At 39.0% G+C, this 16,726-nt stretch overlaps 1 protein-coding gene across 1 annotated transcript in view; it reads left to right on the top strand.

Moving 5' to 3' along the window:
- The window catches only part of MEOX2 (mesenchyme homeobox 2), a 77,870-nt gene extending 64,234 nt beyond the window's left edge, over positions 1-13,636 (top strand). Inside the window, exon 3 of the mRNA XM_002720835.6 lies at positions 12,235-13,636. Coding sequence (XP_002720881.1) covers positions 12,235-12,459 — 225 coding nt within the window. The 3' untranslated portion in view covers positions 12,460-13,636. The remainder of the gene's footprint in view (positions 1-12,234) is intronic.
- The last annotated feature ends 3,090 nt before the right edge of the window (positions 13,637-16,726 follow it).

Below are 16,726 nucleotides of genomic sequence, written 5' to 3'. Positions count from 1 at the left end.
TAAATATACATTGAGCCAGGTGTTAGATATAAAATATTGTTAAAATAAGCTAGACAAGCTGAATGCACAGAAGAGGCAAAAACTAGACTAGTAACAACACTGTGGTCAGCATTGAATGTCACAAGAGAAGAATGACAGGATCATATTAGAATATGTTCCTGGTTTCATCAAATGTTAACTTTATTCTTAGCCTTCTGCACCTATACAGCATCTTAAGATTCTAAAAGCTTTATTTTTTGTTTTCTGGGCTGAATTTTACTGTGCTGAACTTATCAGAAGAAATATTGCAGATTTCAACCATCAATTTTTCTAATATTAGTGATCCCAAGATGTATTTCTCCAAAATGCCAGGGCTTTCACCCTAGTAAAATATTTTCAATTTATTTTCTGAAGATTATGCTCTTCAAGCTATAGACATAGAGTTAGTTATACACAGAATCCTACCTTCTTAAACTGGGAAGCTGCCTGTCTTAGTTCATTGGGGTTGCCAGAACAAAATCCGATAGACTGGGTGGTTTACAGACAGCATGAACTTGTTGCTCCCAGCTGAAGGCAGAGTTCCGGTTTGGTGAGTGCCTGCTTCTTCCTGGACAGCAACCGTCTCGCAGGGGTGAGAGGTTTGGCTAAGCTCTCTGGGGCCTGTTCTACAAGGCACCCAGCCCAATCTTGAGAGCTCTGCCCACATGAGCTAATCACTCCCCAAATCCTCATTTTTTCAAAAATAATTTTTTGAAAGGCAGAATGATAAAGAGAAAGAGAGAGAGAAGTGAAGTGTGTGTGTGTGTGTGTGAGAGAGAGAGAGAGAGAGAGAGAGAGATAGGGTGACCTTCCATCTGCTGGTTCACTCCCCAGATGATTGCAACTGCCCCAGGCTAGTCCAGACTGAAGCCAGGAGTCCAGGACTCCATTTAGGTCTCTTCTGGGGCAGGGTCCAAGAACTTGGCCATCTTCTGCTGCTTTCCCAGGCACTTCAGCAGGGAGCTGCATTGGAAGTAGGAGCTGCATTGGAAGTAGAGCAGCTGGGACTTGAAGCAGAGCTCATATGAGATGGCAGTGTTGCAGGCAGAGGCTTAGCCCACTGCTCCAGTGTGTGGGCCCCAGACCTCCTTTTAATGTGGTCACCTGCAGAGTTAGGATTCTGACATTTGGATTTTGGAAGGTACAAATATTCAAATTACAACATAGCTATTCAGTTACTTTGATTTTTCACTAATGCCATACATGCTTAGCATGTAACCCTCATCTTGTTCTTGAGTGATACCGTTTTGTAGGATTTCTACCCATAAAATGTTCTAACTACAGGAAGCAAGATTTCTCGTTGTCTCTCTCTTTCTCTGTCTCTCTGTAACTCTGACTTTCAAATAAATTAATAAATCTTTAAAAACTCTAACTACATATATGCGTCCTTTTCATTTGCATTCTTCAAAGCACACTGTGAAATACTGTAATTTAGTACAGGAACTTACACATACTCACAAAGGAATATTATATCTAACCTCATACTGATCAATGTTTTCCTTCACTTAAATAAGATCCTCTAAATCTAACAGATGCTTGTCTTGACTTTGCCAAAGCTTTTCAAGATTTAAGCACAAAGATAGAAACTGTATCCTGCAAATGGGAAAAACAATAAATGTTAACTCATCTAGCTCCATGGTAGGATTGTTTAAGAGAAATAATTTTCTCTTAAATGACAACTGACTTTAAAATCAGAACTAGACTTTGACATGTTTTTATATATAAACTTTATGTGATTACCTATAAAACATCCATTCCTGTAACTGATGACATTTATAGCTACCTCTACCTTATTTATTTATATCACCTGTTAAATTGTGTGTGATGCATTCCATAATAAGCCTTATGCGTGTCATCCTGAAGGCTTGCAATGATTGGGTCTCATTTTAGAAAAAAACCTAAGATGCATTAAATCCCTAAATATCTCTCAAATTTTCAGAATTCCATCTTTAAGAGTGGTTGTGAAGTTTCTCAAAGAAGGCAGACTCTTAGATGGTGTTTTTCTCCATAATCCAAAGGTCAACCAGGAAGAAAATAAGAGGCTCATATTGAAAACCAGCTCCACTAAAAATGCTAACCTTAGAGCAAAGATGAGGCTCAAGTCTTTTAATTCTAAAGCTGTGTTGTGGAGCAGTTATCACTGCAGTCACCCTCCAGCTTCTAACTCAAAGCTTCCAGTTTATGACCTATCCTCCCACATCCCCAAGAGCCACAGCTAATAATCTTCAATTGGCAGGGCCACTTAGAATATTTTGAAGAGCCAGTCGGTCTTAAGATCTTCCTGTGCCAAGGTATTTTGAAGTCTGATGAGCTTATTCTGGCTTTTCTTCTTCATCCAGATAAGCTTGGAGAAGTCTCCTGCCAGATATCTGGTATCTGACAGTGGGAAGAAAGAGCAAGCAGCTGCACGGGAGTTTAACAGGGAGTGGTCAAATGGACATTTTTATAGAGTGAAGGCTGCCAAATATAGAAGGAGTGGGAGATCCTGCCACTTCACAAAATGTTTTCCACAGCACTAATCAAAGGTGCAATATTGTGAATTTGTAAACCAGCTAAGATGACCGGAATAAACATACTGAGATCTCAATACCTCTGCCAAGATAAATGGAAAATCCCCACCTCGTTGGATTATACTCCATTAGCGGTAATGAGAGGGATTATGTTTTGTTTGCTACTCATAAATCATTCAGTGGCCCAATGCCAAGTATTTTCAAAATAGCCATCCACTTTTTTTTGGATGAGTATAAAGAAGGAAATATTTTTGTACACCACATAAACAGTGGGTTTGTCTTTTGCTCATTTTTAACAGAATTTTTCCCATTCTAGGTTTGTTTCTGTAAATTTCTATGAACACACTTAGTTTAATCAGTTTTGTTTCCATGAGCCAACATATTGTCTGTTCAAGTTGTTCTGAGATGACCTTTCTTAACAATGATTTTATAATAGTGCTTCTTTCTTTGGATCAGTATTTAACCATTACCTGGTGTAAAAGTCAGTTGCTTTCTTTGAGTAGGTCCCACATACACAAAAAAGTTTATGGTATGTAAAAAATCATTTAAGAAATAGTAACATTAAAGACAGATCTATACAGAGACCAATACTTCAAACCTTTCATATACTAATTTTCAAAAATATTGCCTATGTGAAGTAGAAGACTGAGAAATAAGTAACAGGTTCATAACTATAATATTCAAATTTGAAATGATAAAGGAAAAAAACTCAGAAAAATGAGATCATATCCTAACTGCTGCCCTGGAGAATGGTATTTTTTCTTTTAAAATGCTATTCTTTCCCTGGATAGGTAATAGAGAGGTAGATAGATGATAGGCACATAGCTATAGAGATGCAGAAATAAATCTCTGTGTACACATACAGACCTACATATCTGTGTATATGTGTTCATATATACCTGTACACACACACACACACACACACACACACATATATATAAAATGAGTACCCAGGCTGAAGAGAGCTTTCTGTAGACTTTGTCTATAAAAGACTATACTGTTTGATCTCTTATTCCCTTAATTTATGAAAAACTCAGAGATGCACTCAATTTAAAATAAATGTTGTATTTTGAATCCTTTTATCACTCCTAATTTTTAATGCATGATATATACTTTTTAGTATTTTGCTTTCTTCCAGTTATTGAAATTACTGACTACTTTTAGGGGAAAAGAGTCAATGTCTACTCATACAATAGTAATGATAATCTTTGAGATTTCTTATAATAATCTTGGAAAAAAGGAGGTAGTCTCTAAATTAGTAAATGAAACGATCAGTAAGAGCTCACATATATACTTATAAATAACCAGAACCTATCAGTATTAATTCAATTAGATTCAACTGTAATGTTGACCTATGGTTCTTTACTCATAAAACTGAGTTTTTCTGTTTTAACTAAATACATTTGATAGCTGAGATGGTGGGTAAAGCAGAAGTTGTTAATTATAATAAGTATATTGATATTGATGTTTCTAATTGTTATTAAACACCATTGAGAGATTAGGCAAGAATAGGAGAGGGAAAAAAAAAGCTGTCATTCTAGTTGGTCTTGTTAGTTTGAAAAAGGAATCCTCCACTTGTGGCGCCGGCACCCCGGGTTCTAATTCCGGTTGGGGTGCCGGATTCTGTCCCAGTTGCTCCTCTTCCAGTCCAGCTCTCTGCTGTGGCCTGGGAGTGCAGTGGAGGATTGCCCAGGTCCTTGGGTCCTGCACCCGCATGGGAGACTAGGAGGAGGCACCTGGCTCCTGACTTCAGATCAGTGCAGCGCGCTGGCCGCAATACGCAGGCCATAGCAGCCACTTGACGGGTGAACCAACGGAAAAAAGGAAGACCTTTCTTTCTGTCTCTCTCTCTCTCACTGTCTAACTCTGCCTGTCAAAAAAAAAAAAAAAAAAAGAATACGAAGATTCCCTATCTTCAGATATTACCATTTAGGAATTTTGTAACAAAGTAAGGGAAAAAAACAAGTAACTTAGTTTTGATATTTTCACTCAGTTTGCGAAAGTCATGGTGTACTAAGTAAATGGTATTTATTTCACTTAGAATAACTTTCACCTTGTATGAAAATGTGGTTATTAGAAGTAGTGAGTTTCCATTGTAATTAAATGTTAATGAAATAAGTAATTTTCATTGAATTTCATCAGGTACGAAGACATTATTAGCATTTATATGACTGTGACATTTCAAAAAGATCAAGTTAAAAGGAATGAAACTTCTAACAACTTTGCTCATTATTACTTTGGGTACGCTTTTGGAAGCAAGAATGAGATATCATAAGATTGGTTTTAATAATATCATAAGATTAACATTTCTTATGTTGAGTTTCATTTGTCACAACAAGAGTTATTTATTGTTCAACATGTTATTTATCCATGGCTCACAATAGCTATTGAGCATTCAGTTTTCTTAAAAACATGTGGGGGGAGGCATTTGGTGTAGAGATTAAGATTCTGCTTGGGACACCTGCAATCTCAAATTAGAGAGACTGGCTTCAAGTCCTATGTCCACTCCTGATTCCAGTTTCTTGGTTAATGCACACCCTCGGAGGCAGCAGGTGAAATCTCAAGTTGTGGGTCTCTGCCATACACTTGGGATATAATGACTGAATTCTTTGTTCCGGCTTCAACCTGTCCCAGCCTCGGCAGTATCTAGCATTTGAGAGTGATCCACTGGGTGAGAGTTCCCTCTCTGTCTCCCTCTCCTTATGTGTGTGTTTGAAATAAATAAAAATGCAAAAAAAAGTGATATAGTAAAATTTGTATGACTACATCAAAGAGCCCGTTTTGCAAGATTGATTTGTAGAGGGGAAGAACAAGCTTCAGAACTGAAAATTCTAGAGGCAGAAAAGTGATTCATTTGTCATCAGCTTTGTGCTAAAATTAGTGATAAAGGCAAGAGGCAGCCCAGTAAATAGGGATTCAGTTGTTAGTCATGCAATGTATTCTATCCCCGTACCCCTTTCATCAAGCACCCCAACCTCAATGCACGGCTGCAGATCTGCAGAGCAGAGTTCACTGTGGCTTGGAACTAGCCGAGGGACCCCACTCTCAGGCAGACATGCGTCTATCCTTGCAGGCAGGAGAAGTACAGAAGCTTTCTTTTCTTTCTTTTTCATCCTTACCGTAAAGCGTTCTTGGTTCAAATTCTTCACTTCAACTCCCCACTTTGCCGCTGAACTACTTGGGTAAGTCTTTGCAGGGCCTGTTGACATTGGGTTGTCTACATTAACTGCCAGAGCCAGCTTTAATCGCTAGGATGTGATTAAATCTGAAAATTGTATTTGTACAATGATTCGTTGCATGTTTTCACATCTTTAAGATGTGAATAAATATTTGTTAGACAGTGTCTACAGTGTTTCAAGTGCCCAGATAAAAATGGAAACAGTTGGAACATTAAATCTACAAATTCCAGATGTGTAGAGACATCTGGATATGTCACTGAAATTTTCAGTTTTCATCCAGATGTTTGGTGTTATGATTGTTTGTTTCTACAAAAGTCAGACATTTATGGTACAATATAAATATGGACTATGACATTATATAGATTCAGTTTCCCATTAACCTAATTCACTGTGGCCACTATAGGAAATTATGAGACACTACAGATTCATATTTAATTTGTTTTCTTCTCTAAATCTAATGTGAAACCTAGGAAGGCAGATATTATACACATTAAATGAAAATGTGTTTTTCAAATTCAAATGTACTCATTGAAACAAATTACAGAGCAAAATTCTCTTGGCTGCTTTCTTCATTAAATAGAGTCAAGATTGAGAACATGGACTTTTCTATTTACTTGAGGAGTAATTGGATCATCTAAGCAATGTAAATATTAAATACTTAGTTGACTAAGGAGACTTCTTCATGGTAGTATGTTTTGAAGAGGAAAGTCTGTAATTGGGGATTTTAAATATTTACCACTATAACAATCTATTTCATGCTTTAGTTATTTTTTATTAGGCAGATTTTGTTGAAAAATACCATCTGTATGCACAGATATTAATAACATAGAAGGTTTGGCTCATGTATTTTTGATTTCATGAATAACAACCTCTCTACATTATTCCTATTTGCATTTGATTTTATCTGAGTTGTTAATCACACTATATAACACAACACACTTTACACCGAGTCTTACCTTAAATCCAATCTAGAAAGAAATGATTTAAAAACCCTCCTTTATCCACCACTTTCCAGAAAAGTTGTAGATCAGAAGATATCATTGACTTGAACCCCAAATAAAACCATCATCAGAGTTCATAAAATGCATGTACCATGCTCAGAGAGTCTGTTTGCTTTATTGTATGTAACATATTTGGTAAGTCAACTTCCTAGAACCCCAGGTTCTAGTCTAGGTTATTGGAGTGAAAAAATGCGGAAGGCACACAGGATGCTAACAATGGCAAGGACGTGTGATTCTCAGTCCTGTGACAGCTCTACAGTATAGAGTTTAAGGCCACCACATGGATGGGGGCTTTTAATGACACCTCACATAAGAGTGAATGGTTTAGGGACATTCTAAGGAATATGAGTATGGAGCTAACCTTTACAATTCTCAGCACTGATGAAAGCCTCATGTATTGCCAGCAACCATCTGTTATATACAAGCCTCCCATTTATTCATTGTAAATGCCTTAAGGGCAAGGTCTACATTTTATTTATCTGTGCATTCCTCACTCAACCCCTCTCATCATGGATCTACACAGTGCTGGTACCTGGACATTCAGTAACATCTTAAAAATATGTGAATGGATGAATAACTAGAGATCAGAAGTCATCAGGAAAAAAGGATTCTTTTCATTCTATAAAGCTTATATGGTTCATAAATTCAGCATACTATATGAACCATGCTTGTACATTTTCATTAAAAGCATTAGAATACTTGTTTTGAAAAGCTGAAATCTTAGGCATTTGGATGAATATACAAAGGCATTTCAAAAAGATTGTGGAAAACAGAATTAAAAGTTTATCTTAGTGCAAAAAGTTTTGAACACAGTGAATAATTTTTTTCAGAACACACACTTTCCCTAAACATTTTGAAGATACATCATACTTCAACTGCCTTCAAAACAAAAATAGAAAAATAAATTTTTCATTCCAGTCAATGAAGCTGGGTTAATAAAGTGATATTAACTTGAACTATAAAATTCCGTTATGTATAAGTCTGCCATGCTGTCATTATTTTAATAGAAATATTTATAATCTGGAATTATTTTTTCAGATTGCGTTTGCTCATCTTGAGATGATGATAAACACGTCTCCCCCAAATCTTCCTCTGATTTCAACTCACCCCAATCTTCCTAGCATATTTGAAAGGAAATGTGAACATGTTAACTTTTGGAGTTCTGTATTTGTCCTTCCTTCTGTAAGATGTGTCCATTATGAATCTGCTTTTTTGTTCCATTACTAACTTTGTGGAGTTTTGATATCAAATATGAAATGCAACTCTTAAAGAAAATAGTTTATGAGGTATTACAATGATTATAAAATCATCAAATGTTTTCCCCACATAAATATGTTGTATAAATGTATATTAATATTTGTAGGTAGCCGGCGCCGTGGCTCAATAGGCTAATCCTCCACCTTGTGGCGCCAGCACACCAGGTTCTAGTCCCGGTTGGGGCGCCAGATTCTGTCCTGGTTGCCCCTCTTCCAGGCCAGCTCTCTGCTATGGCCCGGGAGTGCAGTGGAGGATGGCCCAAGTGCTTGGGCCCTGCACCCCATGGGAGACCAGGATAAGCACCTGGCTCCAGGCTTCAGATCAGCGCCGTGCGCCAGCCACAGCATGCTGGCCGCGGCGGCCATTGGAGGGTGAACCAACGGCAAAAGGAAGACCTTTCTCTCTGTCTCTCTCTCTCTCACTGTCCACTCTGCCTGTCAAAAAAAAAAAATTTGTAGGTACATAGTTCTTATTTTCCACTATGATGTCTGTTTTAAAAAATTGAAATGGAGGTCATTTGTTGTGGTGCACCTGCTAAGCCATTATTTGGGATGCCCACATAATGAAAAGTGCCTGTATTCCAGTCCCACCTCCACTTCCTATCCAACTTCCTGCTAATTCTCACTCTGGGAGGGAGGGGATGACAGCTGAATTACTTGGATCCCTACAACCCAAGGGGGAGATCCATTTCAAGTTCTTGGCTCCTGAATATGGTATGGCCCACTTCTGGCTCCTGTGGTCATGGAGACTGAACCAACAGATGGAAGATAATCTCTCTCTCTCTCTCTCTCTCTCTCTCTCTCTCTCTCTTCTCTTCATATTCTGCCTTTCAAATGAATAAAAACAATTTTTGAAAATTAAACAGTAAATTGTCACATGGTGAGAAAGAAAACAAATGGATGTATTGTCTTTTAAATACAAAGTGGTATTCCTAAAATCTGTACCTTCTTAGATTTTTCTCATATGGAATTGCACATGACAGATGGATGCTGGTATTACAGTATTACTGTACCTCCTCTCCTAGTGAAGAACATAAGCATGGATTTCGAGAACGCTATTCCTCCCATTTTTTTTTCCCTGTCAAGATTATTTTGCCTGAACATTTCAGTCTTGGTGACAGTGATTATGATGATGACTTACATGTTTTTTTTTTTTTTTTTTTCCCATCTGGAATGGTCAATGGAGAAAATCTCCCTATGGAGATTCTTGAAAGCCTCATTATTCCAATATTGCAAATATGAAAATTGAGGCAGAGAAAAGTGTAATTTTCCCAAATTCACACAGAAACTCAGAAGTGAAGCCAAGAGTAGGACCCGGCTCATGTGGAACAGATCTAATGCAACCTGCACTGTCAAGCTCGCACGGTGATTAGGCTGAGTAGTGTAATTACCTAAAGTACAGGGCAGGAAAATAGCGCCCCATTTACCAACCCAATCACAGCAAGTGGAGGAATTACCTGAACGAGAGTCGTCATGGATGGTTCACGCTCCTGTACTTTACCTTCTTATCCTGAATGGTCTACAAACAGGAGCTTGAGATAGAATTCGAATAAAAAAATCCCAAACCCTAATTCTGGAGCCAGAATTAACACTTAAATCCTGGTGTTAGAGTTTCCATCTGTGTCATGTTCATGTAAACTTTGCCTCAAGTGCCTTATTTATAACATAGGAGAGAATTACAGAGAGGCAGAGGCAGAGAAGAGAGAGATCCTCCATCCACCATTTCACTCCCCAAATGGCAGCAATGGCCGGAGCTGAGCTGATCCGAAGCCAGGAGCCTAGAGCTTCTTCTGGATTTTCCACACAGGTGCAGAGGCCCAACGATTTGGGCCATCTTCCACTGCTTTCTTGGGCCATAGCAGAGAGCTGGATCATAACCGGAGTGACCAGGACTTGAACTGGCACCCATGTGAGATGTTGGCACTGCAGGCAGCAGCTTTACCTGGTTTGCCACAGCACCAGCCCCTCACCATTGATTTTTAAATCAGTTTTTTACTATATTGTATTATTTTTAATTGTCAAATGGGTTAGTATATGGATAGGTAATAAGTGAGACATGATGACAGTTAAGCACAGCAGTGAAAGCAGTGACAATCCAGAGTTGAGAAATGTCTCAATTTTAATATTGTGTAAATGTCTGAGGAATTTATATGGACTTTTATGAATCATATGATTTGAAGGTTACAGATACAAATATGTCTTTTGAAATTTGAGATAGTTCTCATCACATTCCAGTTGGTGCTGTGTATTCACAGAAATTGATATTGTTTCCAATATGAAAATGCAGAACATTCAAAATATATTTGGTGTAGAAGAACGAAGAAATATATTTGGTGGTGAAGCAGACTTATCCCTATCAGATACAAAGATCTGGTATAAAATTACAACAAGAATGAAAATACGATGTTCTCACAGGTAAAGACTGGCACAAGGACAGAACAGAGTAGAGCAGAAAGCTGTGCGTGTGAGGGGCCTTCAAAAGATCATGGATGGGGCCAGTGCTGCTGTGCAGGGCACTGAGCTGCTGTTTGTAACACCAGCATCCCATGTGGAGCACCAGTCTGAGTCCTGGCAGCTGTGCTTCAGATTCAACTCCCTTCTAATGCACCCGGGAGAGCAGCAGACAATGCCTTGAGTACTTACTCCCTGCCACCCACATGGGAGACCCAGACGTGGTTGTTGGGCTCATGGCTTTGGGCTAGCTCAGCCCCTGACTGTTGTAGCCATTTGGGGGAGTGAACCAACAGATGGAGGATGTCCCTCTTTCTCTGCTTCTCTCTATGTCTCTCTATCTTTCAAGTAAATACAATCAATCTTAAGGAAAAAAGAAACCTCTTGGAATGCACATCTTATCATTTAATTCCATTTTCCATGAGCTTTTTGAAGCCACTTTCTATAGGGAAACTTGATTTATGACGGAATTGAAACAGTGATCACTGAAAAACAGTGGCCTATGTAATGAAGCTGCCTAGAACAACTTGTTATCCATACAGAATAAATGGAAGCATTTTATTTCCTCTGTATACTAAACTCAATACTTCCTGGTTTGACAGGTTCAATTTGAAATGCAAACCTTAAACTCTTGGAAGACGTAGAATACATTTGTGGCCTCAGCAGAGAGTATCCTTCAATAGTTCTAACCATGAAAGAAACAGTGTGTAAATGTAAATGTATTAAGAGCTTCTGATCATCAACAAATATTCTAAGAAAAGGGGGGTAGAAACTGAGAGAAGATAGTAGCTTCCATACAACTGAATGTATTAAATTAGAACTCAGACATTTTAAAAGTCCATAAAGAGTAAGATTAATTTTAAAAAGAATTCAGACCAGAGACATGGAGGTATTTCATAGAATAGAATAATGGGCTATTAGCTTTTTTAAAAACAAAATTCATTTTTCTATGAGAAAGAGAGAGAGAGGCCTTCCATACACTGGTTCACTCCTCAAATGCCAGCACTTTCCAGGTGCAGAAGCAGGGAGTGAATTGGACACAGAGCAGCCAGGACTCCTAGTGTTCCAACATGGGACACGGTGGTGTCGCAGGCAGCAGTCTAACCCACTGAGCCACAACGCCAGCTCTGGATCCTAAACTCTTAAAAGTTGCTTCACTTCATTAGAAAACAGGAAAGACAAAATAAAAGCACATAGAGATAACATTTATTGTCATCGTGTTGGAAAAAAAAGTCGAACCTGGTAAATCCAAATGCTGGCATAGATGTGGGTTACCTTGAACTTTTATGCCCTGGAATGAATAGGGAAACTAAGCTGATAAAACCTTGGAAAACAGTTTTTCACATTAGTGTGTTAAGATGAATGTGCACATAACATTCAACCCATTGATGAAGCTCCTGGCTACATAACCAGGTATGTCCCTTCCCATGCTTATCAGGGCACCAGTACAAGAGCAGAGCCAAATACCTTGGAGACATCTTGAATGATAAGTCCTTTCTTGTCTACTTTTTATTGTTGTGATTTTTAATTTTAAATCCCCAAGGAAAAAAAAAAACTGGGAGGTAATACTACAATGAATTCCCTTTGTTGTAAAATATGAAGGGTAACCATCTGCATGCATCTTCTGAATGTTTATAAATTATCATCATGAATACCAACCTGATTTAACTCAGGATGGATTTATTTTTGTATTTACGCCTCCTACATGGTGTCTTCGTGTAAGCCTTTGAGAATCTGTTCCTCCTAGGTAGGCCAAAAGGAGAAAGCACTCGAATTTAATGTTCTGTTTTGCTTTGTGTGTTCTCTTTCTTTGTCCAAGGTCAAAGTGTGGTTCCAGAACAGGCGGATGAAGTGGAAGAGGGTAAAAGGGGGCCAGCAGGGCGCTGCCGCCCGAGAAAAGGAACTGGTGAACGTGAAGAAAGGAACCCTGCTCCCTTCAGAGCTGTCGGGGATCGGTGCGGCCACACTCCAGCAAACAGGGGACTCTCTGGCCAACGAAGACAGCCACGACAGCGACCACAGCTCAGAGCATGCACACTTATGATCCACACAGACAGGACCAGCTCCATTCTCAGGAAAGAAGCGTCGTGATGGCAAGCCTTACCCAACAGCGTTTACACAGAGAGATGGCCATGGCCGTGATTTTTAATATTATTAAATTCAGGCATCGTGTGTCTGTTTTGCATGATTTATAGAGGGTTTACACTAAGTGCCACTTATCCAAGATGCTTCCATGATGAAGATCAGAAGGTGAATTTGCTTCGAATATTCCAGAGATATTTGGTTGTGTGTATGACAGTGAGCAGGTATGTTTGCTTTTGCTTGCACTGAAAAATTAAATGGCTACCAAGAGCAAATTATGACACATTTCTACACAAGATGCCTCCAGAGTGAAGACATTGAAGATGAACTTGCTTTAAACATTCCAGATGTACGAGTTCATGTTTATGACTGTGGGCAGGTATTTGCTTTTGCTTGCACTGAGAAATTGCTATCAAGAATAAAACATAAAACCTTTTATCCTGAACAGCCAAAGTGCCTGAGATCACTCAAGTGGATTTTTAAAAAGGATGTATTTTAACTCTGTATATATTATCCTTAAGTCATTTTCCTGTCTTCACTAATTTTAGCAATACATTCATATTAGCTGATGAAAATAGGCACTGATAATGCCAACCAGGCCAGCTTCCTGCCTTTTTATGCATTTGTCATTCCGAGACAGTCCGTATGTGCTTACTTGTGTACAAGTAGAGAAAAATACAGTAGAGTCTGATACGACATATTCTTGTACCACAGACAAAACAAATCTTATGTTGCATTTACTATCAACTGCTGCTAATACATTATTATACAACTTACCTAGTTCCTCCTCGATTTTTCCTATCTTGTAGCTTGAAAAAAAAAAATAGGACCATAGGCAAATCAGTTACTTTGTGGAAAGAGCTTTTTTGAGGCAGACACTGTCTGATTTTATTTCTGTAAAATTTTAGCTGTTATGAATATGACTTAATTAACAAGAAAATGTTTCTTCCTTCTTAGCAATGGTGTCAGAAAAGGAGCAAAGCCAAATGGGCTCCCCAAGGAGACAGACAAAACAATTCTGAATATCTTCAAATTAAATTCAGTAAAAACACGTTATTTTTAATATGTGATGTATTCTTGCAGAACAACCATCTTTGTATTTTGTAAAAAATGTTTAATAAATGATCCTTTGTAAATAATTTTGGTCTACCCATTGTGATTTCCTTAATTTCTACAGATTTTAATATTCATATCTAAGAGAGCCCCAGTCTGCTCTTGTGCTAATTCACATCCAGATCATTAATGAATCACAGGTTTTCGTTTGTAGATTTATTATGGCAAGAAAAAAAAAAATCAATCCTTGGGTGATCAAAGAGAATCTAAACATCATCATACTGTAAACCATTTTCTTAATTTGAAGAATATGGCAAATGAATGTCTTTGCATGCTTTACAAATCAAAGATAAAAGTAAGGGAAAAGGTAACATTATTCACCACAATGAATAAGTAAAGTAGTCATATATTTTAAAATGTATGTTTAACATATGTGAATCGATGCAGTAGTTGCTCTAAAGTCACACTATCCAGAGTCCTTGATGTTACTATGAGCTAAATAGCAAATCAGAATCTTCATTGGAATGGACACCACAGGTATCAGAAGTCAATTATTATATTAACTTAATACATTTTGTGTCATGCATGGTTCCACATGCATTGGATGCCTAAGACCTACTTACAACTATATCAGGTTATTTTTTAACTGTTCCACATTTAACCAGAAGAATTTGGAAACATTACCATAATCCCATCTTTCTCCATAGAAATAAACAGAGAAAAATAATTCATAAACATTTCCATATTACTCATTATTTGATTTTTTAGAATGATTAGATTGACAAAATATATTGATTCTATTCTGACTTAGTCTAGCAAGACACACATGAGTATTCAAGAAATAAAATAAATTCACATTTTCTCTTTGTGAAATACATTTTCTCACACTGGTAAACAGTATATCTAGTTTTATTTTGGGGGATCCTATTCAAATTAAAGGTACAAAACACACTTTTCTATCAATTACTTGAAGGAATAAAAATTATGTTTGTACTGATGATATCTACTTAGGTTAACATTCAGCAAAGTGGGCATTTGAGCTAACCAGAGGCCTGCATCCCACATTGGAGTACCGGGTTCAAATCCTGCTTTGGTTCCTGACTCCAGCTTCGAAATACCGCAGACCCTGAGAGGCAGCAGTGATGGATGAAGTAGCTGGATTCTTGCAGCCCACAGAAGAGACTTGGGTTGAGTTCCCAGCTTCGGGCTGCAGGTCCTCAGCTGTTGTGAGCATTTGGGGTGTGAGCCCCATCAATGGGAGCTGTCAGTCTGTCATCTATTAGTTTGAAACAGAAATTAGATTTTATACAAAGAAAACAGGAAAAGTGCCTATGAATAGCTATGGCATTTAGGAAATGTGAGAGAATAATGATCTATCTTCAAATGAGATTTGGTTCCAGAGAGCTCAGAATACTTTATGGCTAACCAAAAAGGGTTATCATTTTATTACTGATGCATTAATATGATCCACTGTGTCAGAAGTTGGACACATTTGCACATTTTCAACATATTGAGAAGTAAGTAAAGGTGTTAGAAAGAGAGGGAGTAGGAGAAATCTCCCGTAATAAAACTCTAAACAGGGGCCGACGCTGTGGTGCAGTGGGTTGATGCCCTGGCCTGAAACACCGGCATCCTATATGGGCACCAGTTCGAGTCCCGGCTGCTCTACTTCTGATCCAGCTCTCTGCTATGGCCTGGGAAAGCAGTGGGAGATGGCCCAAGTCCTTGGGCTCCTGCTCCCACGTGGGAGACCCGGAAGAAGCTCCTGGCTCCTGGCTTCGGATCTGCGAAGCTCCAGCCGATGTGGCCAACTAGGGAGTGAACCATCGGATGGAGGACCTCTCTCTCTGCCTCTCCTCTCTCTGTGTAACTCTGTCTTTCAAATAAATAAATAAATGGATCTTTAAATAAAAAAAAAAAACTCTAAACAACAAGAAAAAAGAAATCTTCTATTTGCTGATTTACTCCCCAAGTGTCTGCAATGGCTGGGGGGCCGAGCTGGGAGCTGGTAACTCAATCCAGGCCTCCCATGTAAGCAGTAGGGACTCAATTACTTGAGCTACCCTTGCTGACTCCCAAGTGTACATTAGAAGGAAGTTGGTACCCAGAGCAGACAGGACACAAACCCGGAATGTAAACCAAAAATACAGGGGTCTCAAGTGGCATCTTAAGTACCTGCCTCCAACAGAGGGTTTTTTTTTTTTAAGAGTTGCTTATTTATTTGAAAGTCAGAGTTACACAGAGAGAGGAGAGGCAGAGAAAGAGAAAGGTCTTCTATCTGCTTGTTCACTCCCAAATTGGCTGCAACTGCCAGAGCTATGCCAATCCGAAGCCAGGAGCCAGAATCTTCTTCTGGGGCTCCTAAATGGGTACAGGGGCCCAAGTACTTGGGCCATTTTCCACTGCTTTCCCAGGCCATAGCAGAGAGCTGGATTGGAAGTGGAGCAGCCAGGATGAAACTGACGCCCATATGGGATGCCAGCACTGCAGGTGGCCGCTTTACCCACTAAGCCACAGCACCAGCCGCTTCAACAGTTTTAATCAGAAGCTGCTATCTTTTGGCAGCATTTTAATATTCTCCAACTCAACGCAATGAGTAAGTTAGCTAGAAAATGCCTCACTGGCTGTCTGGACTTAAAATTCTATGAGGGAGCTGGTGCTGTGGTACAGCAGATGAAAGCCCTGGTCTGCAGTGCCAGCATCCCATATGGGCACTGGTTTGAGTTCTGGCTGCTCTACTCTGATCTAGCTCTCTGCTATGGCCTGGGAAAGCAGTGGAAGATGACCCAAATTCTTGGGCTCCTGCACTCATGTGGGAAACCCAGAAGCTCTTGGCTCCTGGCTTCAGATAGGCCCCAGCTCTGGCCATTACAGCCTTTAGGGAGTAAACCAGCGGATGGTTAGACCTTAACAGTAACAAGACAGTCAAAAAGTATCCTGTTACTGAATAGACACATTTATAAAAATTTCATTTTGCCACTTCTAAATAAGCTTAAGCTGGTAATGGTTAAGAACAAGCCACTTACTTAAAAATAAAAAAAGTTCTTGGGTCCAGCACTTTGGCCTAGCAAATTAAGCTGCTGCCTGCAGCATTGGCATCCCATATGGGCACCAGTTTGAGTCCCAGCTGCTCCACTTTCCATCCAGCTCTCTGCTAATGTGCTAGGGAAGGCAGT

This window comes from Oryctolagus cuniculus, chromosome 16 (genome assembly GCF_051225735.1).
Source record: "Oryctolagus cuniculus isolate XC-2025 breed Fujian yellow rabbit chromosome 16, ASM5122573v1, whole genome shotgun sequence".
Classification (NCBI taxonomy): Eukaryota; Metazoa; Chordata; class Mammalia; order Lagomorpha; family Leporidae; genus Oryctolagus; species Oryctolagus cuniculus.
Note: the sequence above shows the minus strand (reverse complement) of the source record. Positions and strands in the feature narration are given on the sequence as shown.